The sequence below is a fragment of the Pyrus communis genome, chromosome 4 (genome assembly GCF_041283825.1).
Source record: "Pyrus communis isolate YQ-2024b chromosome 4, ASM4128382v1, whole genome shotgun sequence".
Taxonomy (NCBI): Eukaryota; Viridiplantae; Streptophyta; class Magnoliopsida; order Rosales; family Rosaceae; genus Pyrus; species Pyrus communis.
This window is the reverse complement of record NC_142568.1, coordinates 21,825,167-21,847,576: the sequence shown is the minus strand read 5'-3', so window position 1 is coordinate 21,847,576 and position 22,410 is coordinate 21,825,167. Positions and strand designations below refer to the sequence as shown.

At 38.4% G+C, this 22,410-nt stretch overlaps 3 protein-coding genes across 10 annotated transcripts; 2 read left to right on the top strand and 1 right to left on the bottom strand.

Annotated features, from left to right (window-relative positions):
* Positions 1-8,440: 8,440 nt before the first annotated feature.
* LOC137722160 (cyclin-H1-1-like) lies at positions 8,441-12,009 on the top strand. Of its 8 annotated transcripts, XM_088693006.1 has the most exons (11): positions 8,441-8,672; positions 9,009-9,059; positions 9,496-9,562; positions 9,673-9,785; positions 9,902-9,975; positions 10,090-10,554; positions 10,722-10,789; positions 10,881-10,939; positions 11,090-11,167; positions 11,372-11,446; positions 11,531-12,007. In XM_088693006.1, the coding sequence occupies exons 2-6, from the start codon at positions 9,042-9,044 to the stop codon at positions 10,193-10,195; spliced, it is 378 nt and encodes a 125-aa protein (XP_088549132.1). In that variant the 5' UTR covers positions 8,441-8,672; positions 9,009-9,041; the 3' UTR covers positions 10,196-10,554; positions 10,722-10,789; positions 10,881-10,939; positions 11,090-11,167; positions 11,372-11,446; positions 11,531-12,007. The 8 variants fall into 8 exon arrangements, with proteins under 8 accessions (XP_088549132.1, XP_088549139.1, XP_088549131.1 ...); XM_088693013.1 differs by having other exon boundaries at positions 8,441-9,059; positions 10,054-10,554; positions 11,531-12,009; XM_088693005.1 differs by having other exon boundaries at positions 8,441-9,059; positions 10,713-10,789; positions 11,531-12,008.
* A 973-nt stretch (positions 12,010-12,982) lies between these two features.
* On the top strand, positions 12,983-14,711 carry LOC137721680 (uncharacterized). Its single transcript, XM_068460704.2, has 3 exons — positions 12,983-13,170; positions 13,374-13,437; positions 14,475-14,711. The coding sequence occupies exons 1-3, from the start codon at positions 13,108-13,110 to the stop codon at positions 14,696-14,698; spliced, it is 351 nt and encodes a 116-aa protein (XP_068316805.2). The 5' UTR covers positions 12,983-13,107; the 3' UTR covers positions 14,699-14,711.
* Positions 14,712-17,085: 2,374 nt separating this feature from the next.
* On the bottom strand, positions 17,086-17,913 carry LOC137721776 (nuclear transcription factor Y subunit B-4-like). The gene has a single exon (XM_068460795.2). It carries the CDS (start codon positions 17,849-17,851, stop codon positions 17,417-17,419), a length of 435 nt encoding a protein of 144 aa, XP_068316896.2. The 5' UTR covers positions 17,852-17,913; the 3' UTR covers positions 17,086-17,416.
* Positions 17,914-22,410: the final 4,497 nt, after the last annotated feature.

The following is a 22,410-nucleotide window of genomic DNA, read 5'->3' as shown; positions in this document are numbered from 1 at the left end:
GAACCTCCGATAATATCCCGCCAAACCAATGAAACTTCTCACCTCAGTGACGGTTCGTGGTTGCTCCCAACTCTCCACAGCTGCAACCTTTTGAGGATCAACAAGAATACCTTGAGCAGAAATGATGTGCCCCAAAAATGCAACTTGATCTAACCAGAACTGGCACTTGCTAAACTTAGCATACAATTGGTGTTCACTCAACCTCTTCAACACCAAAGTAAGATGTCGAACATGCTCTGCTTTGGACTTAGAATACACCAGAATATCGTCAATGAAGACAATGACAAATCTATCCAGGTAAGGCTGGAATACCCGGTTCATTAAATCCATAAAAGCTGCTGGTGCATTCGTCAACCCAAACGGCATAACCAAAAACTCGTAATGACCATAACGAGTTCTGAACGCCGTCTTAGGAACATCGTCCCTACTAATCTTCAGCTGATAGTACCCAGACCTCAAGTCTATCTTAGAAAATACACAAGCACCTCTCAGCTGATCAAACAAATCGTCGATACGAGGCAATGGATAACGGTTTTTAATCGTCACCCGATTCAATTGTCTGTAGTCGATACACAGCCTCAAAGTCCCATCTTTCTTTTTCACAAACAACACTGGAGCGCCCCAAGGTGAAGTACTAGGCTGAATGAATCCTTTATCCACTAATTCCTGTAACTGAACTTTCAATTCCCTTAACTCAGCCGGAGCCATACGATAAGGAGTTAAAGAAATAGGATTAGTACCTGGAAGCAACTCAACAGTAAAATCCACATCTCGATCTGGGGGTAAACCAGGTAAATCTTCAGGAAAAACATCAGGGAAGTGTCTAACCACTCTCACATCCTCAATTCTGCTAGGAACAGTCTCTTCTAGCACCACATGAGCTAGATACCCCTGACAACCTTTAGACAACAACTTCTTTGCTCGCAAAGCCGAAATAACACCATGTCTTACTCCACTCTGCTCACCCACAAAAGTAACCTCAGGTAATCCAGGACGGTGAAACGTAACTACTTTCCCGTAACAATCAATGTTGGCACGATAGAAGTGCAACCAATCGTTGCCCAAAATCACATCAAAATCGACAATATCTAACGGAATAAGATCCGCGGGCATAACAACACCCTCTACTATCACTGGACATCCTGGGTACATACCATCTACAACACACCTCTCTCCTCTAGGCATAGCGAACTCTAAATCGTACCCTAGAGGTGTGGGGCAAGGTTGCGTTACTTGAGCAAATGTATGAGAAATAACGGAATGTGTAGCTCCACAATCAATTAAGACTCTAGCAAAATAACCAAGAATGTTTAACGTACCCATTATCAAGTCCGGGTTGTTCTGAGCATCCTGCAGGGAAATATTGTGAATACGCCCCTGGCCCTGCTGTCGTCCGCCGCGACCTCTGCTCGCTTGAACACCGCGACCTTGAGCTCCACGCCCCTGACTGGGCTGACCCATCTGTCTCGAAGACCCTGCACTACTAGTAGCATTCTCACTCTGCTGATACTGTCCTCCTTGGTACCACTGAGATCCACCCGTTGGAACTGGAGGATACGGCATGTAGTTGCTGGGATACGAGGGATAACCACCTTGTGAATACGGGTCCTGGGGGTACTGATACGGTCCCGGAGCATAGGGAACAACATCACCTTGATAGTGATAGGCACCACCTCTACCTGCTGGACCATAATTACTCGGACCTTGGATTTGCCGAATCGGTGCAGGTGGCGGCATAAAGGTCTGCTGCGGCTTCTGCTGCTGACTCTGGGGACAATTCACCGCTCTATGTCCCACCTGTCCACACGTGAAACAATTACCGCTAATCTGCCTGCACTCGCCGAAGTGTCGGTTATTACACCTACGGCAAAATGGGGGTCGGTTTCGGCCACCATCACCTTGTCTCTGGCCTCGAGCACCTCCATAAAACCTACCTCCACGTCCTTGTCCAGAGGCACTGAAACCACCACTAGACGAACTCGAACTGGCACCACCCCTTTTGAAGTTCTGAGTTTGGCGAGGCCCAAGCGACACTTGACTTTTCCCCTTGTCATCTTTCTTTTCATCACTGTCGCTAGACATATTCTCTGAGTCCTCTACCCTCAACAATATCTCATAGAACTCCTGGTAGGACTCACAGTGAGTAGTAGTCGCCATAGAACGCCATCTCTTTCTAGTGCCCAAGCGAAAACGACGAAGCATCTCCGCCGGATTACCAGCGACATCAGGATAGTAACGAGACAAATCAGTGAACTTACGATAGTACTCGTTAGCCGTCATCTTTCGCTGTTTCAATTCAGTGAATTCCTGTTTCTTACGGTCGATATACTCAGGGGGTACAAATCTCCTTTGAAACACGTCCTTGAAAACATTCCAATCGGTCCTCTGAGCTGGAGTCAACCTACGAAGTTCTTGTTCCCACCAAGCTGCAGACTCCATCTCCAGAAACCAAGAGGTTGTCTCAACCCACCTTTCCATAGGAAGGTTCCCCTGGTTATGTAACACCCGGAAAGTCTTCTCTAGGTGTTCCAACCAACGTTCTGCGCCTTCGTGACCCTCGTTACCTTTAAACTTATCCAACTTCAAGTTATACATAGTCTCCAGAGGAGTCCTCTGGGGAGGGCGCATCACTGTTTGAAGGGCTGTAGCAATCACTTCCCCCAACTGAGTAAGATCAGGGAAACTAGACTCATCTGAACGACGTGGTTCCCGACGAGGCGGCATGATTCTGACAGAAGACACCAACTATTAGAATACTCACAAAGACACAGGACTGCCAAACCTAGGCTCTGATACCAAGCTGACACACCCCGACCGAGATCAGGGCGTGCTGGCCGTCACGCGAAGGTGACGTAACCATGTGCGCGTGCGGAAGCTAATTAAGAAGGTAATATAAAAGTACGAATAATTAAAAACCTAATAACATACAAAGTACTAGTGTATGTGAGACACAATTCAGAGCAAGTCTACAGCAGTCAAAAAGGAAAGATACGACATATGTACACCCGGAGGTGACCCTACAATGGTGAGTGTCTGTCAGAAATGCCGGGACGCCCTCTGGGATAAACCACCGAACTCGCTAGACCACTAGAACCTGGAGGGGCGCAAAAACAAAAGCGTGAGTGGGCAAAAACAAAGTTCTTTGAAAACTCTTTAGCAAAATACATTCTAACCCCTCGCCGTAAAACCTGTATACTTCCCAGAAAATGAACATATATACGTATGTATAGGTATGCCAATCATGCTCCACTATATGCCATTCATGCTCACAATATGCCATTCATGCTCACAATATGCCATTCATGCTTGAGAATATGCCACAACAGAATCTCATAATCAAATATAAATGCTCAAGCATAACCACATCAATAACATATAATCTGGCAGCCGGGAGTCACCTAACGTGACATGTACCGCTGAATCTAGAGCTCCACTCTCAACTCAATAACTGAATCTGCACACGAGTCGGAACCACCTAACGTGGTCTGTACGACAGGCTGGGTGTATTATATATATGTATGCTCTAGTGCTACGATCACGTGAAGCTGTGCGATAATCGCGGGTCACCTACAAGTCGGAACCACCTAATGTGGTCTGTACGACAGGCTTGCACCTATCTTGGATCCAAGGCGAGCATGCGGTGCTGGTGAACATACACGTGAAGGCTGTGCCCTGGCCCTGGGCGGGAGCACTAACACCGGGGGTGCAGATTATGAGCTCTCTAAACCTCTCAAATTACCATTGCATAATAAACAGGAATGCATAACCACATGAATACCGCTTACCTGGCACTTACCTGTGCGTCCACAGCACCAAATACACATTTATATATATATGTATGCCACTACTAATACATGCGATGATGCGTAAACAATATTCAAATGATGCATGGCATAAAACATATAACCTTTTCTATTTAATTTCTGGGAATTAATATGTATATAGGTATATACGGAAAACAAAAGCCCACTCACTGGTAATTAGAAGGGTCGTAGCCCCCCTGCCTCGAGTGTGAACGCTCGTCCTCGGAGAACGAATCACCTATACGCGACAAAGTTACGAAAACATTAATTTAAAAGCACCTAAGCAACTTCTCGTAATAACTTCTCATACATTGCTCAAATTGGACATATGAATATACCAACGTGACCTACACAACCTCAGGATCACGCCCATATTTTTAGAAAAATTTTTGGACCACGCACGCGCCCCCACGCGCCGGCCAAGGCACGGCCCTACGCGCCCCCACGCGCGGCCACGTGCACTGCACACTGACGGCATCAACTGACGCCGTCAGGAATATTCCGTCAAACTGACGGAATATTCTGTTAAATCTAACCAGATTCCGTCACTGCCGTTAGGAATATTCCGTTAGACTTAACGGAATATTCCTCTGTCTTCTCCGGCGAGACTCCGGCGCCGGCGACGGCGCCGGAAAACTGGGTAATTTTCAAACTAAGTTTTCTCCTTCGTTTTTCAACCATTTTTCACGTTCTTTATACCAAAATGAAGCTTAGGACTAGTAGAATCACGTTAGACTAGTTTTAAGGCCTAAAAATTGCTAGATCATACCTGTCCACAACTTCAAAGTTCGGCCAACTTCGAACCTAGCCTTCCCAACGTCCAAATTCACCCAACGAACCACTCCGAGGCTCCTTGGGACCTCACAAACACATCTACAAGCTTAGAAATTCCAAAAACACACTAGTTTAGGTTTGCATGAACAGTGTTTCAAATCGGCCATTGTTGAAACGACGTGAAAACGTTCGAATTCTTACCTGGAATTGGTATGGTTGTGCTCCTCACAACCTCACGAGTTCAATGGTGTAATTGGTTTCTTGTTTGGTGAAGATTTGGGTATGCTTGTATGTGTGTCCGTGTGTAGAGGAAGAAGAAGAATAATGGAACTCGGGGAAAGAGAGAGAGAGAGAGAAGAGAGAAGAGACAGAGTGAGGGAATGAGGGAGGGAATCCCGGAAAGAAAAGAAAAAATGTATGATTGTGTGTGGTCCCACCACCCACACAACACAAATATACACGTAAACGAATAGATTAGGGGTAAAATTGTAATTTCAATGTACGTTTCGTTAGTTTCGGGACGGGATGTTACAGATGAAGTGACATTCGCTCAGGTTTAGTTGAAAGTTTTTTTATCCAACATGTACTCTACTCAGCCTTGACGGGTCAAAGAAGCACCATCCCAAGCGCTTGGTCTAACAACCTTTATATCTCATTGTAGGCCTCTGTCCTGGTTGATGACCAACACGTGGCTTGGGTTGGTGTTTGAGTAGGCGTGTCTCTGGGGCTTCATGCTATAAAGTTGTCAATTTGCCAACTTGCCTCAAACAATCGAAAAGTACTTTCTTGATTGGTGCTCAGCTTCTTTGCTGATAGTCAATCCAGACCGGTAAACTGTTGTCCATAGAGATCGTGCCTCCTTCATTTGGCTCTATTGGGCTGGCTTATAAGCCCAATGCCTTGGTGTTCTTTTTCTTTTTTGGGCCTTTTCCAAGCCTATATTATTTTAGGGTCTAAAAGGATCATGCGTTAACACAACACACAACTCGTTTATCAACTAGAATGTGCCAAATTTTTTATATGAATGACTTATTAGTGAAGTCCAAACGAAAAATATAACAACATCGTGTTCAGACGACCAGATTACACGACCTTCCCGCCTAAAAAACAACACCACCCCATCCTCCCTTTTATGCCCTATTAAATGTGTCTTCTACCGGATGACCATGTTGTTTCGTCACCCGAACCGAACAATTTCTCCCCTTTATACCAACTCCAATGGTGGGCTAAAAGCCAAATTACCCCCCAAAATTTTCCCCCAAACCCACTCCAACCAAAGGGGAAATTTCGGGCTAAATGCTAAATGCTAAACTAATGCCAAATTTCCCCCAAAATTTAGCCCTGAAATCAGAGTGGACTCTACCCAATATTTATTGGAATTTAAATTTTTTTAGATTAAAATGTTCATAAAATTATTTTACGATAGTCTACATATTTATTTATTTTTTTTAAATTAATTTAACAAAAAAAATAGCCTAAGTTCATTCTTTAATAATTCTGAGCTAAAATTTTAGGCTAGAATGGTTGGAGCAGAAAAACTGTTTCTAGGCTAAAAACTAAATTTTCCAGGCTAAAAAATTTGGCTTTTAGTGTCACATCCCGGCCCGGGGCAGATCACTTCCCGAGCCCGCTCCACCACCGTAGCACGATATTGTCCGCTTTGGGCCCCGACCACGCCCTCACGGTTTTGTTTCTGGGAACTCACATGAGAAGTTCCCGATGGGTCACCCATCCTGGGAATGCTCTCGCGCGCTACTCGCTTAACTTCGGAGTTCCCATGGAACCCGAAGCCAGTGAGCTCCCAAAAGGCCTCGTGCTAGGTAGGGATGGAAATATACATTTAAGGATCACCCCCTGGCCGATGTGGGATGTCACAATCCACCCCCTTTAGGGGCCCGACGTCCTCGTCGGCACACCACGGCCAGGGTTAGGCTCTGATACCAAATTGTCACATCCCGGCCCGGGGCAGATCACTTCCCGGGCCCGCTCCACCACCGTAGCACGATATTGTCCGCTTTGGGCCCCGACCACGCCCTCACGGTTTTGTTTCTGGGAACTCACACGAGAACTTCCCGATGGGTCACCTATCCTGGGAATGCTCTCGCGCGCTACTCGCTTAACTTCGGAGTTCCCATGGAACCTGAAGCCAGTGAGTTCCCAAAAGGCCTCGTGCTAGGTAGGGATGGAAATATACATTTAAGGATCACCCCCTGGGCGATGTGGGATGTCACATTTAGCCCAACCATTGGAGATGGTCTTAGAAATGCTTTCAACGAGTATATTCCACTCCCTACACCAAACCAACTTTGAATGGTTGGAACTTGTCAAAGCTGGCTGCTGGACAAAGTCATAAGCGCAACACGAAGACCTGGTTTGGTCCTAAGATGATTTTGAAAAAAACTGCTATAAAAAAAAGCTGGGAGCTATTTTTGTGTTTGGTAAACACTCAGCTTCAGGTTTTTTTCACAGTTTTAGATGAAAAAAAGCCAAAAACAAGAAGCTACAAAACCCAGCTTTGAAAAACCGGCTTTTTTCACATCTATTTTACATAAAAGTTTACCAAACACTCTAATACTGCTTTTTTTTTCTTTTCAAAAGCACTTTTACAAAAAAGTTTACCAAACACTCTGCTGCTTTATTTCACAGCTGCTTATTCTCACAGCACAGCAGAAGCAACTTTTTTTCAAAGCACAGCAATACCAAACCAGCCATTTGCACGGTGCTTCCCCGTAACTCATAAGCTGAAATTGGACAAGCAAAAACATGGAATCAAACCAGCACGGCAGCACTTGGAGCTCTGTGCATATAGAGAAATAAGGAAAAAAGTTAAAAGCTCCCTCTCAACTTTTAACTTTTTAACTTTTACCGAACGCAGTGCAAAGACTTGATTGCGTACTGCCTCAGATTGGTCTTTTTTCTTCCGAGTGATTTGGTCTGGTGGGTAGACGACAAGAGAGACCCCCTCTTTCCATATCAAGAGATTCTTACTCTACAAAGATGCTTTTACTTTCTCAGGTTAATGTCACATCGGAAGTAATTAGTGAAGTTAATGGTCGGTTTTTGATGCATTTTATCAACGGCGTTTACTTACGGGCATGATTAGGCTTAATTAATTCAACATCATATGGTGAGTGCAAAAGGACTTGTAGCTTGTGCGGTTAAAAGTTTTATACGTACAGTCAAGGGGTTGTGTCTTTGAATCATTCTTTTTCAATACCAGTCGCATCACAGAAGTAGAAAGAAAATTGGAAAGTGTGTTTGGTGTCAAGAAAATTTACATGCAATCGGGATACTAAGATAAGGGTATATTCTAAGCTTATAATACATGGTCAAGTGTCTTAACTTCTTCACATGACATTCAATTCTAAGTTTGAAATTCCGCTAACTTAACTCCTCGGTTATATAGCCACCTTAACATGGGCTTCCCTATAGATTTTTTTTTTATGCTTTTACATGCAATTCCTTTGTAATATTACACCTACAGGGAAAAACTTCAAACTCAATATTTTACAAGAAAATCCAACTTATTGTGTAACTCCGAAGAAATTTCACAACTAAGAATCAATCAGAGTATGACAAGTGGATATGTTTGGGAATTTGCCTTAAAGTCATATTGGGCTTTTGTTCTTTTGAATGGGCTTATGCCTTAAAGTCATGTTGAGCCGCGGGCTTCGTTGAAGAGGCCTTTTAAAAGACAAATCCGCTCAAAATATAGGCGGGAAAGAGTGAAGCTCCATTTGTACAGGTCCGAAAGAAACGACATCTCGTTCGTATATTCCGAACAAGATAAAGGATTCTTGCCGGATACTTTTTCTGGAATCTAGAGATGCTATGATCGTAATCGTTTATCGTATATCGTACGATCAATTTTCGTTAATACTATTTATATTTAATTTTAAATTTTAAATAATTTCTAGCTTACGAGATCTCCAGATCTCAGGAAAAGGTCCTCGCCGGATCCTTTTCCGAACAGAACACCCTTCTTCTCTGTATCTCTTTCCTCTATATAACTTTCTGCAATCAACTGAGCCAGGGTTTCCGAGTTGCCATGGCTCGACTCACCGAGCCAGGTGGATCTTCACTCCCGGAGAACTCGTAATTCGTCTCCGTATTTTCACTCTTCTTTGCACTTCTGATTTTTGTATTCAGCGAGGGCCTGTTTGGCTGCCGAGAAAATGAAGGAAAATTGAGTTTCTAACTTCTATGTTAATTATTGCCACCGTTGTTTTTGGTTTCGATTGTTCCTGAAAGTGAACTGTTGCTTTTAGTTTCGTGCTGTTGAATTGGTGCCCAACTTATAAATTGGAGCAACTTGGATGAATTTAAATGGAGAAATTTGTTTGAGTTGGGATTTCAATATTTGCAAGGGTTGAAGTTGAATCGAAATGTCGTATGCTTTTTTTTTATTTGATTTGATTTTCAATGCTATAGGCTGGTAAATACAAGGCTGCTAATCAAGGAGCAATGCAAACATTGGAGAAGGTACGTATGGAGTCTTGCTTTCGTTGGGAGTGTGTTTATAGACCGGTATAAGTCGTTGCAAGTGAGTTTTCGTTTAATCGAAGCGTGTCATTGATATTCTTCATTCGAATGTCGTTTATAGCTGTTTGTTTCACTTATTTGTTGGTATGAGAGCGTACGTACTAATGCATCGAGTGTACCTTATTAGATAGTTCAAGGAGATGTTTACTAGCTCAGGTGACTGGCAGAGGATGTGTTGATTGAAATTAGGGCAATGTCTCAAATTATTGGTTTAAAGATATCATTTTACCTTTCGACTAATGAATGTGTTTTTGTATGTCATTTGTAGTATTTCTTGTCGAAGATGTTCACATTTTGTCCCATAGGAAACGAGTTATTTTTCTGCAAATTGGCTTGAATTACTTTCAATTTTTCTAACGAATAATTTCTTATGAAGTATGGAGCAACACTAATGGAAGTAGACGTTGATGGAACATTGTCATACCCTAAACCCCAAGTTAATGGTAATGTTCTTTCAAGGACCCCCTCCCTCCCTCCCTCCCCTCCCCCCGCCTTTACACACACACAGAGGTGGTTTTCAATGGCTTTACTTTTTTGATGTCTTTAACTACAGCCAATTCCCATCCAAAACCCATTAGCGTTGAAGAGGAGCAATTTATGCGAGTATTTTATGAGAATAAACTTCAAGAAGTTTGTACCAACTTTCACTTTCCGCATAAAGTTCAGGTATGTGGTCTCCCCTGTTGACAGAAGAAAAAATAGTAATACTAATTTAGGAAGCATGAAACTAGAAGAATTTATCAATTTTAGCACCATCCATGTCTAATTGGTTTCATTTGCAGGCAACGGCTCTCATATATTTCAAGAGGTTTTATCTACAGTGGTCAGTGATGCAGCATCATCCAAAAACTATAATGTAAGGATGCCTTATCTCCATTCAGTATCTCCGTCAATTGTCAGCATATGTGATTGTGTGAAATTTTGGTTCTTATAGGTAGAAGTTCACTAAGATGTTGAGACATGTGCACAGGTTAACCTGTATATATGCAGCTTGTAAAATAGAGGAAAACCACGTATCAGCAGAGGAGTTTGGTAACGGAATCTCACAGGATCATCAAATGATAATAATGAGATAATAATTTATAAGGCATGGATGTGCCACACATTTCTTTGTTGTTTTTATTTTGTTTCTGTTTTCTTTGTTAAATATAATATTTTTATTTTGTTTCTGTTTTTTTGTTAAATATAATCTATCTTTATTTTGCAAACTTTGGAATTTGATCTTATTGTTTATGCACCATACCGCTCAATTGAAGGATTTGTCTACGATATGGAAGTAAAGTTTCTTATGGTTTTCTCTAGTGCAACTGTAATATATATTTTTTTTCATAATGCACTTTTAAGTTTTCAAGTTCCTTCCACACGCTTGGTGACAATTAGTGTTGATTTCTAGGAATTCTGCGGATTAGAGGATAACCAGCTCCAATATCTGAAAGTAATTGTTGGCTTTATTTTAATTGTATATATGGCTAAATAGCGTGTTGAGTAACTGTATATGCACAGACTGAATCTTTAAAAGTCTTTCATTGTTGAGATGCTGCAATCATTTATGTTTCTTAACCGGCAGCATATATGCTGATGGATGTTTTGTAGAAATTGCAGGAGCAGCAAAGACGGAAGTTGATAAAATCATGCTCACAGATGCACCACTCCTTGTCCCTCCTGGGCAGGTATGAATATGATTTGTCAGTCAAACTTCTTGCTGTTCAAGCTCAGAATTTTGTCATTAATCGTGAAACATGCCCCCTTAATTTGATGCAGTTGCCATTGGCTGCTTTGCGTAGTGCAAATCAGATTTGCAGAGTTGCCGACTTTGAGAGGTTATCATTTGAACTTTAGGTTTCCTAACATTTTTGTTAAGTTTTTTTTGTTCCCGTATAGTTCTACTTATGCCTCCCCCACACCTTCTGTATTGGGTTTGTTGTTGTACTAACACTAATAAATCTTCTTTCATGTATGCTCATTTTCAGATACCTGAGTAGCATTCTCTCTCGGCAGAGTTCTGCGCATCCTATCTAGTCGAATTCCTTAACGCAATCGATTATTGGGTATAAATTTATTGCAATCAGCATATATGTGTGTTGCAAACTCCATAGCCTCTTTGATAACGGCACAAACGTTTGTGCAAATTGTATATCATATAGCTATGTTATTAAGTTCAGATTTTTAAGAATTTAATCTGATATTACATAGGAACGCTTCTTTTTGGTTTCATTTTCCAATCTAAGTTTCTTCATGGCTAATGCATGTAGGCAAAAAAATAACAAGGATCTGAAGCACATCAATCGGAAACTGAAGTCTTGTTGGGGTCTGAGTACGCATGACGAGTATGCTCCACATCTAGAAATAATCACGCTTAATCTGTTGCCCTTTTCCTTTTGTATCAATGCCATACATTGACTGCTTTTCAGGAGCAAGAAGCGGGATAAGAAATCAAAGCACAAGTCGAAGAGGAGTTCAAATGAAGCGCAAACTTAAAAGTATGCCTCTTTTCTTTACTGTTGTTTTAACTTAAGTACTATTGTGGGTTTGGCTACGGTTTGGTGGCTTAGTTTTGTAATACCAGCAGTTATTCCATTTTGCTGCATCATGAAACTTGATCTTATCTCGGTTTTCTGGGTAATTTCAAGTTCTTGTCCGCCCCTTTGGGTTTGTCACGCACATGTAGTTTGATACACTGCTGCTGCTGGAGTTTAAACAGTTGGAGATACCCAAATATTCATTTGGCTGTACTTTTAAAATGACTGAAAGCGTTTTTAGAGAAATTGTTTTTGGATTCCAAAACCACTTGAAGTGCTTTCTATAAGAAGCATCAGTTATGTGCTTCTTCCAGAAAGCACTTTAAGTGCTTTTACAAGATTTACTAGCATTTTTACTAAATATTGTTTCCAAAAATATTTTCACCAAAAGCGCTTTTAATCATATTAAAAGCACATCCAAATGAGCTACTCATTATGCTTACCCTTCGTCTGGTTTCAGGTTAATTTACCTCGATTGATCTTTCCAAGCAATCATCGATTTATCGAAGAAGAGACATTTTACCCCTGCTCTAACTACCGTAATCTTTTCATTTCTTTGATATTTTCGTTTGTACTTAATCGTCAAATCAATCCAATTTATGACTTGGAGTTTGAATGGGATGAAGAATTTATCTGAGAGACCCATCTTTATTTTACAGTAGTAAAAACCATCTTCCATTATATGTTTTCAGTAAAGATTGCAATTTTTGGTAACGGCCCTTAGGGACTAATGAATTCACAAACTACTCGATTCAGTGGCTAGACTAACGATCTGTTTGATAATCATTTTGTTTTCCGTTTGTTATTTTCATTTTTTATGAATCTGCAAACTTGTTTGGTAGTTTCTTTTAGTTTTCAAAAAAATGGAAAGTAAAAATTGAAAAACAAAATTTTGAAAAATAAAAACCGTAGCTTTAGTTGAAAAGAGGAAAGTAGTTATCCAAGAAGGTTTTTTTTTTTTTTTTTTTTTTTTTTTAACAAAACACTTTCGATACTGTTCACTTTTAATGAAAAATCACATTTTTATCTTTCATTAGTATTATTCACTATATATTTATTTGTCATTTTTTATTAAAACTAAAGCTTTTTTGGACTCTTCATTGAAACAAAAAATGAAATTGAAAACAAAACTATTATCAAACGGGTTTAGGGTTGAAAGTACTGGATTTAAGAGTTATAGTATACGTACCACTGAGAGAATGAATACGTACACGTGTTGTATTGAAGTTCGTATTTTGGGCTTACAGTTTAGTATGGGCCTCCAAGCATCACCAACCCAATTGAACAGGGTCCAGCATTGAATTGGGTCGGGTCGGGTTTGGGTAGGTGGAAGACATTGTTGCTCCTGAGACAGACAACACGACCCCGACAAATAGAAACGACGCCGTCCAACGTTTCATCTCCTTGTTACTGCCCTCTGCTAAACCCTGAGAAGCAGAAAGAAAGAGATTCAAAAGTCGAAAGCTTCAATGGCGTGCCTTGTCTCGACGACCCTCTCTCTCCCTCTCTCTGCTTCCCATAGCTTTGAAAAGGTAAGTCCTCAATCACCCAGCTCTCCTTCTACATAAAAACCCTAGCTTTTGTTCTTCAATTTTCTCTCAACCACCCAAAAATGTTGTCTTTATTTTCTCGGAAACCAAACAGGAAGTAAGAGCTCTCATGCATATATCATTACTGTAAAATGTAGAATGTGGTATTTATTAATGCTTTTTTATTTGTTATTGCAACCAAACAGGGAACAGCTTCAAGAAGATTATCACTTGTGGTCAGACTTTCAAGCCAACCAATTTCAGAAACAGGTTTTATTCTTCAATCTCCTTTCTCAATTTCCGGTTATGTTATTATCCTGTTTAATTTTCAGTCATATTCGAAATCCGCTTTGAGTTGGATTTCATTCAGAAGAACTCATGGTTGTCCAAAGAAATTTGCTTAAAATCGCATTAAAATGTTCAACCTGTGTTTTCGTATCCAATTACGCTTGATCACTGATTCGTGCTAGTAATGTATGAAACTTATACCGTGCTTGATCTTTACCTCGTCCAGAAATTTGGTTTGCTAATAGCTGAAACCAGGGCTACCTTGTAATTGTGGTACTAGACCCAATTCGTATATTATGAATGAGTTTTATTCATAGTGGAATGAATCAATCAATTCTAGTGTTGGATTCTGGGCACTCGGCGTGTCCACAGTATTTGTTGTCTTATAAATATCAAAAGAAGAAACTTAATGTGGCATCTTTAGCGGAAGTAATTGTACAACCTTGAGTTTTTATGTTGCTTCAGAGGGTGGAGAGAAGAAAAAGATCATAGAAAGAGATGGACGGAACAAAAAACCTAAAATATATAATTCACTCGTAGACATTTACAAACCAAGGTTTATGCAAGGCAAGAAACCTGATATTCATCAAACTGTTTCCTACATTCTAGAGACTCTGAAACTTGATATTCTATTGAATCTATTTCTTCATCGAGGGCTTAATGGCCTATTTTCTAGAGGACGATGAAATACAATGATCTTCATCTGCATTCATCATTATGTTCAAATTGTACATAAGCATGCTGAGTTTTCAGGAAGTTAGTGTTTCGTTTGATAGTATGTTAACTTAATACAACATACTAGGAAAGAAAAGAAAATTATTTAAAAAGGAGAGAGAATGCGGAAAATAAAAAGAAAAAGAAGAAAAGGTTTCTTCTTCGATACTTCAATGGCATTCTATTTTGTTCATGCTAAACTGTCAAGCCTATCAAGATGTTAAGCCTTAGGGCATTTGCATTGAACCGTCATACATTATTGTTCCTCACTCTGTTTAAGCTAACTGTATGAATTACCTTTGCAGCTGCAAAGCCTTCCGCCTCCAGCAGTACAAATAAAGCCATGTCAACTTCGAATCGGAGTTGTCAAGATCATCTTCGGACACCCTCAAAACTTCTTTTTGAAATTATGTCTTGTTATAGGAATGTACACTCTTGTAGCCACACGATCATATTTGGTTATTGGGTTGGACCTGATATTGATGATGGTTGGGGCTATGTGGAAGCTTTTGTTAATCCAATCACTTGAGTACTTTTCGCTATTCCATGTTTTCTCTCATCGTATTCTGGGATATTTCACAGATTCATTCAAGAAACAGTTCTTATGTGTTAACAACGGCCAAAATGTCGATGAAAACGCGTAAAAATTGTTCGATTTTTTATATGTGAGGCTCAAAAACCAGGAAGGCACATAAGAGCAAATGTCGGCCGGAATCGTGTGGGAAGCTGGGGTAGGCTGCTGCCTCAGAAACAGTCTGATGTTGTTACGCTGTTTCTCAAAACTTGACATTGTATTTTTGGAGGGAATTAACAATGCTTTATATATGGATCATTCATTAATAGGCAAGCAATGGACCATTGCGGTTTGATTAATCCTAACAAGATAAATGCAGCTTTCGAAATGTCTCTTATTTAGGACAGACTGCGCGTTAACTCTAATTTGTTCACCTTTTTCTTGCGTAAAATCGAGCAGCTGCAACTCACATGGATAACCCCTAAACCGTTTTATACACGGCCCTCCTCGCGCTTTGCGCTCCCAAACAATCTCAGAGTTGGTGTACACCAAAGAGGAAAGAAGACAAACTAAGAAATGGCCTCAAAGCTCATTCATCAGTTAAATCAAGACAAATGAGCACTGGCCCTTTTTGAGATTGAGCTTCGAACAAGGTTACTTGAGTCCACAAATTCATGCAATTGTGAAATGACAACAAATGCATTGAGGACTGATCCTTTTAGAATTGATTGGGCGTCAAACTTCAATGAGAATTCATTGTCGCCAATATGTCTTCTGATATTGTAATTTATTTAGAAGGTTTACGAGTAAAACCATGGCATAGTACTTTGTTACTGGGATTTTTATTCCCTTAATTTACCAAAAGAGTTCATATATGAAATTCTTTAATGATATGGTGAGACAAATGAGAGAGTCTGTGATGGTTGATGAGTGGTCCCCTAGCCATATGACCTCATAACTAGAAACCCTAGGGAGCATGTTGAGCCCTAACTCTGACAGCTTCTAATCTTTTACTGGAGGTTTACCCTAATCCATAATTCCAGAAGCATATAGTAAATTATATTAAGCATGCTTGAGATTCTATTGGACTACTTTAATTTCACGGTAACTCATGTTATCTAAAGCCACAAAAGATTAGTGGTCCTAATCTAGGGTTAAGAGCAAACCCTGTACCTAGTACTGCATAGCTGCATTGTAAATTCAGTATACTTGTATTGGATTCTTAATGACTAATTTGCTATTGTGTATATATGAAAAAAGCTTCACTTTGATATTATTTAGGTTTTGTACCATTTTGTTTTTTGTTTTTGATTTTTGATTTTTTGTGTTCGAGATATAAAGAAAGTATACGCATACGGTGAAAATGAGATAAGAGTGATGGGAGAGAAGAGAAGAAATAGATAAGAAAGTGAAAACAACATACAATAGTTTTTGGTTTTTGGGGTTTTGTTTTCATTTTGTATCTCATTCCTTATCTATTTCTTCTACATCTCTCCCACACATATCATCCTTCTTCATCGTTTAGTTTTATGTATTTCCAAAAGTGAAGATAAAAAACAAAAAACAAAAAACAAATGGTTATCAAACAGGCCTTTAGTTTCGTAGATATGTTTGGTTGTGGACATGCTAGTTATTCAGTTCAAGTTCTTTATATCATCAAAACATGCATAATCAGCCTGTAAATATTTGGCATTGTTTACAGACAAGTAAACTGTAATTGCAAATCTCCAAGAACACCTATATATGGTTTAGGAGGAAATTTATAAGATAGATAAGGGCATGAGCTCAGTTCAGTTTATAATATATATATATATATATATATATATGTATGTATAGTTATGGAGGAAATTTACAAGGCTTCATTTGGATGTATAATTCCAAAGAAAGAATTTGGATGACAAAAGATAATTTGATACAAAAACTAGAGAAAACATTAAATTAAATTTGAAAATATATAACTAGATGTAATAAACATTTGAAAGATTTTAAATCATTTGAAATCTTTAATTATTCTTTGTTTTTACCGTTCTTTCTTCTGTCAAAATCTATGAATTGTAAGAGTATAAACAAACAATTTTACCTCATAATGCTGTCTAAATCCTTAGATCTAAAGTCATTTTGTCCAAATTAGCACTAACAAATGAATTAAAAGAAAGAACAGAAATTCTTAATCCCAATCATATACGTACGTACGTATGGCTCAGGTATTTGTTTTTTCTTTTTCAGATTGATAAACAGGTCAGATTTAATGAAGAGAAAATTGAATAGGATTTTTTTTTCAGTACCCTTATGGTTTGACACAGTTTCATCATCTGATTACTTCTTCTGAAACCCTTAATACATAGTTAAACGCAGCTCCGTTATATTTTTTTCTCATTATCCAAAACCAACTCTCTCCTTAACTAAGAAAAAAAGGAAAGAAACTAAAACGGAAAACACATGAAGATTGAAGAGATCGAATAGATGAAAGCATGAATATTTGAGTAGAAAGTTACATGACGTTAACTTAATTTACCTCAGAATAGCAAGTAAATTAAGTCAGTTGATACCTAACCTGATAGTCTACTGACAGCAGAAGTGCAGGCATATCGAATGCCGACCAAACTCAAACTGTCAAACATAGAGAGAGGTATGATGAAAAATCTGACCTAAAAGATCATCTGGAAACTTTTAAGTTTCAGATGAAAATTTATTTGGTTCCAGATCCCATCGTTAACGCATTCTTGATCAAGATCATGGCTTGGTAATAAGGGAGTTGTCACCTTTCTCAAGCACCCGAAACTCCAGATTTGAAGTCTGAGTTTGCTCCCTTACTTGCAGGCCTCCATGACTGGCAATATTTGCTGTGTTTTGGTTGTTGTTAGCAGCAGCTTTGTCTCTTTCAGCTTCCCTATATTTATGCAAGTACCTCATAGCAGCCTGGGCATAGTTATCAAACCCTAGAGCACTCAGAGCCCAACAGATGTCGTCTCCATTGACGGTCTTGCGATTCTCCTTGTGACACTTGTCAGAAGCCTCGCCAGTCACAAAACTTAGGAACTCAGTTGCACATTCTTGCATTGTTTGTTTCGCCTCCTTGGAAATTTTGGCTCTTGGGGGAAGAATTTGCTTCATGATTCGACCCACGTTTGCAATTGGGAGCATCCCATCTTGTTCCTGATCAACCATGTTGATTGATCGATCCCTACAATTAGGATTTGGAGGAGTTAATTGATCTCTTCTGACACAGACACGTTGCTCTGTATCAAAACGCACACTTATATTTTTATATGTAGATGTTTACATATATGTATGTGTATGTACGTATGTGTCGACATCACAAATCATACTACTAGTATTAATTAACTCTGTAAATGTTTTAGTATTTGATGATACATACCCTAGCTATTCTATAAAATAAAAATGTTCATTTGTTTTAACTACTAATCAAAATAAATTTTGAAATTTGAGTGAATTGTTACTAACAAATTCCAACTTGTCCAAATATTATGATGGTCAAACTAAAGTTTAAGATGACTTTTAGAGCAATTCCACCAATTAAAAGGGCAAAAGCAAGGGCTTCCCAATTGCCCTTTACCTCAAAAACCACCTCTAGTGGGCAAAAAGGAGGGAAATTGGTGGGCCACGCTAAACCCGCCCAGTTGCCCATGCAATTTAACGTCAGCCATGTATCTCTTTTTTTAGTGTTTGACGCGTGTATTACACATGTAAGGAAGAAGAGTGATCGACATTATATGCTATCATAGGCCCCATTGCAAGAGCTCCAACAAAAGAGCCAAACAACTTTATGACGTGTTGCGATGAGAGCCTTTGGATTTCAACAACTTGCTGATATGGACCGTTGGAAAAAATTCAAAAAAGTTATTGGTGTGCCACATGGCATGTTCTGATGCATCTGATTACAAATGAGTAGAGAAATCAATTGCCAGGATTAATCCAATGGTTATAAAATAGAAAAAAAAAAATAGGGATTTTTTATTTTTTTATAAATACCCAACTATTTTCTTGATTCCCCACACCACACCACATCACAACTCAATATTTATTTTTACTAAAATCTCCTATATTTGTTTTCCTCTTTCTAAATCCTCTTTTTCCCAAAAAAAATTAAATTAAATTAAATGAGTGAGAAGGCAAATTGGTCGATCAAAGAAGACGCTGCTTTGCATGAGTGTTGGGTGCATGTTACTCATGACCCGGTCATCGATGACAATGTAACAAATGTGGAAAAAGATTCATGCGCAATTTGTCGAGCAGATTCAAGGCACATCATTGACCGAGCAATCTTTGTCAAGTAGGTTCAAATATCTACATAAAGCATTGAAATCTTGGCAAGAAGCCCTAAAAAAAGCAGAAGCAATTTATCGAATTGGCATAGTCTAGCCAATGAGGTAATAACATATTATTATTAATAAATTTCGAATGTAAGTAATTTGTATTAGGACCTTTTGGTAATTAAAAGTAATCATTTGATTATGTAATTTGTTATGTTGTTTAAGAATTCTTTATTCAGCAACTACAAGAACACATGTGGTTCAATCTTCGGAACAATAATAAATCATTCACAAAGCACGAATGTTGGAATGTCATGAAGCATACCATGAAAAACAAAATTGTGTCATACGTTGGATGCCCTAGCACCATGCATTGGATGCCATAGGTTGTAGGCTACTGAGAATAATATTGTTTCAGTATCGTACTAGGTTGCAATACTATGCTTTGCTTTGTATTTGAAATTAATTTAATGGAGTTAAACAAGAAGTTTTAATTTCAAATAAACTTACAAAGTTCACACTTAAGCACACTTACAAGGCATAAAAAGTAAAAACAAATATATTTGTAAATAGTCATCACCCTTATCCTTACCTAACAAGTGAACTTGTACAAAGACAATTACTTTTCAGAAGAACAGTTACATGCCCTTACCCTTATCCTCCTCCGTGGAATTGCTCTAAAGTAAATCAATTGATCTAATTAGCAAGAAAGAGCAATTAATTCTTTACACTATTTCTACAATATTCTAGTAGCATCTGAACTTTGGAGCCCTATGGATTTTGAAAAGGAAGTGGTTTTAAACAAATGTAAACAGTACGTTTATTAAGCCAATCAAAGATGTATAGTACAACTATCTTAAAATGATTTATATTTATAGTACAACGGTCCCCACAAAACCTCTAACGCTCTCTTCCTAATCTAAGATTAATAAATCCTGAAGTGTTCTTGTAGTTCGTACCTATCTCAGATTAGTGGATGACGTTTGTGCACGTTTCATGTTTAGGGATGGATCCAACCAAAAACTACCTAAAAAGAACTGATTACTAACCTTAATTAGTGTTTGATTAGCTCATCCATTAGGTTTAGTTATGAGTTTGTCACTCTATTTGGTGACAAACAGACAATGCATTTCCTTAATTTCATATGTGAATCATGCAAGTATGTTAGGTTTTGGTCAAGTCGATCCTCCAACTCAATTGCTTATGGATAAGTTAAGATCATATAAGACCTAATTAGTAACCTAACAACGCCTTATTTACTAATTTGGATTACTATTAATTAGATACCATACTTTGTGAGATAAAACTTCAACCATACACTAAGGCATCTAAAAACATAAAAAAATGGAACTTTAACAAAAAGTTCACAGTACAGTTCATTTTAACGAAAAACCACATTTTTACACTAAAAAGTCAATCCTGATACTATTCGTTTTACCATTTATTTTGTTCTTATCGTTAAAACTCAAACTTTTCAAATCCTTGTCATTAGTTTTTCTTAAAAAAAAAAAAATTAACAGTAAAAGTAAAAAGTAATAAATCCAAAAGGGATAAATCACCCACATCAAAGGAAAAAATCAAGACAACAACCAAAACCCTAAAGTAACTATAACTCTAAACCTAAATTGTCTGTCATCACGAATTGAAGCTACGCTGCCAAAAAACTCATCGCAACTCGCCTTAAATCATTATAACTTCTTACATTCTCCGATTCCATATGCATGTTTTAAGCAGTATATGGTCTTGTTTCAAACACAATATATAATATTGCTACTTTAGGTTACATTTTGGAAGAACTTTTTGTAAGATATAACTAGCTAGTTAAGCAAAGTGAGGTAAGTATAAATAAACATTTTAATTTGTTAAACCTTCCACAAACGTGCTTAATTACTTTTTACATTGTACGATCATCCACATTATCACTAATGCATACCCAAATTAGAAGTTAAACCGTTCCATAATTCCATTGTTTATTCAGCAATCGAGATATCCGATCTTCATTAGACTGGTTAATAGAAAACTCATTCTTTCCTTATCAAATGAGATGGGATTATGCGTATGGGTAATGCTAGAGAGACAAAATTTGGAGACAAAGTTTTGAAAATGAAATGACATGAAAGTTGATAATTAGTTGATTACTTAAACATTGATAACGTGCTTATTCCTATTGGTGACACATTATTTAGTTTTCAAATTTAGTCTCTCTAACATTACTATGCGCGTATAAAGCATATATGCTTTGAATTAAATATGAACCAAGTTGCATAAAGGTTCTTTAACTTCCATTAGGTACCGTTTGGTACGTGGGACGGGACGAAACAGAGTGGGACAAGGTGTTTCGTCCACGTTTGGTGCGCCTAAAACGGGTGGAACGAGCCATTCCACGGGAAGAGTTTTGGGTGAATTTTCGTTCCACCTTACCCCCCTGGAACGACTCGTTCCATATCCGTGGAACACAAAATTATAATCTCTCTGTCTCCTTCTTCTTCCTCCTTGTTTCCATCCGAGGACATCTTTGCTCCCGATCCGTTCCGTCCCGTTCCAGCCCATCCCGTCTGCATACCAAACGATACCTTAAACATATCTAGGCTTTGAAAAATTAATTACTAGGTTATTAATCCTAGTGCACGAACGATATGGTAATAAACAAATGGGGATGGGTGGGCACAACACATGACACACATGACACATAAAATAAAACCCATAAACACTTGGAAGTCTTTTAAGAAAATTTTATTTTCATATTTTATACAAGGGATATTTGAAAAGAAAGATATGAATTTGTATTGGGAATAAATTCCACTTTGATGGGAGGATAAATTTTTGTATGTGAGTAATTGGATTATTTCTCATATTATTAATTAGTTTTATGGTATAATTCCTAACTTTATTATATTAGATCAGGTTATCCAACATGTGAAGTCTAACGGTCACACGTGTTCCACGCCATCCCGTTGTGTTATCCATGTAATAGATTTGAAAATCCATCACACGTGATGAGGCGTGTTAAGAATAAATTTCACATTGGTGGAATGAAAGACCTTGCATGCGTTTATAAATAATTGAACTATTTCTCATATTACTAATTAATTTTATAATAAAGTAAAACCCTACCTTTTTTCAATTCAAAACTTCAAATGTAAAAAATAAAAATAAAATAATGCTCTTAACAAATTGCGCTGAGCGAGTTAGAAGAATAAAACACTTTGTGTACCTTCCTTCTTTTTGTAGGGCATAATCCAACTTTGTTTTTATTCTTTTCATCATATTCTTTTTTTAGCTTACTATTGATGGGTGGCATCTGACTAAATAAATATTCTCATAGGCAGGAAATGAAGGAGTACTTGTATGGAAAGTTCTGGACATGGCCTTAGAGCGAAATATTATTCCTTGATGTCCATCAAGAACAAATATTGTGCACTTAGCTACGGCATAGCAAATTGACATCCTTTC

Bases quoted from the DNA above. Each gene is read 5' to 3' on its own strand.
- LOC137722160 (XM_088693005.1), top strand. The intron at 9,563-9,672 runs GTAATGTTCTTT...CTTTAACTACAG, and splicing joins CCCTAAACCCCAAGTTAATG to CCAATTCCCATCCAAAACCC. The intron at 9,976-10,089 runs GTAAGGATGCCT...ACATGTGCACAG, and splicing joins CATCATCCAAAAACTATAAT to GTTAACCTGTATATATGCAG.
- LOC137721680 (XM_068460704.2), top strand. From the start codon at position 13,108: ATGGCGTGCCTTGTCTCGACGACCCTCTCTCTCCCTCTCTCTGCTTCC. The intron at 13,171-13,373 runs GTAAGTCCTCAA...GCAACCAAACAG, and splicing joins CTTCCCATAGCTTTGAAAAG to GGAACAGCTTCAAGAAGATT. The intron at 13,438-14,474 runs GTTTTATTCTTC...TTACCTTTGCAG, and splicing joins CCAACCAATTTCAGAAACAG to CTGCAAAGCCTTCCGCCTCC.
- LOC137721776 (XM_068460795.2), bottom strand. From the start codon at position 17,851: ATGGTTGATCAGGAACAAGATGGGATGCTCCCAATTGCAAACGTGGGT.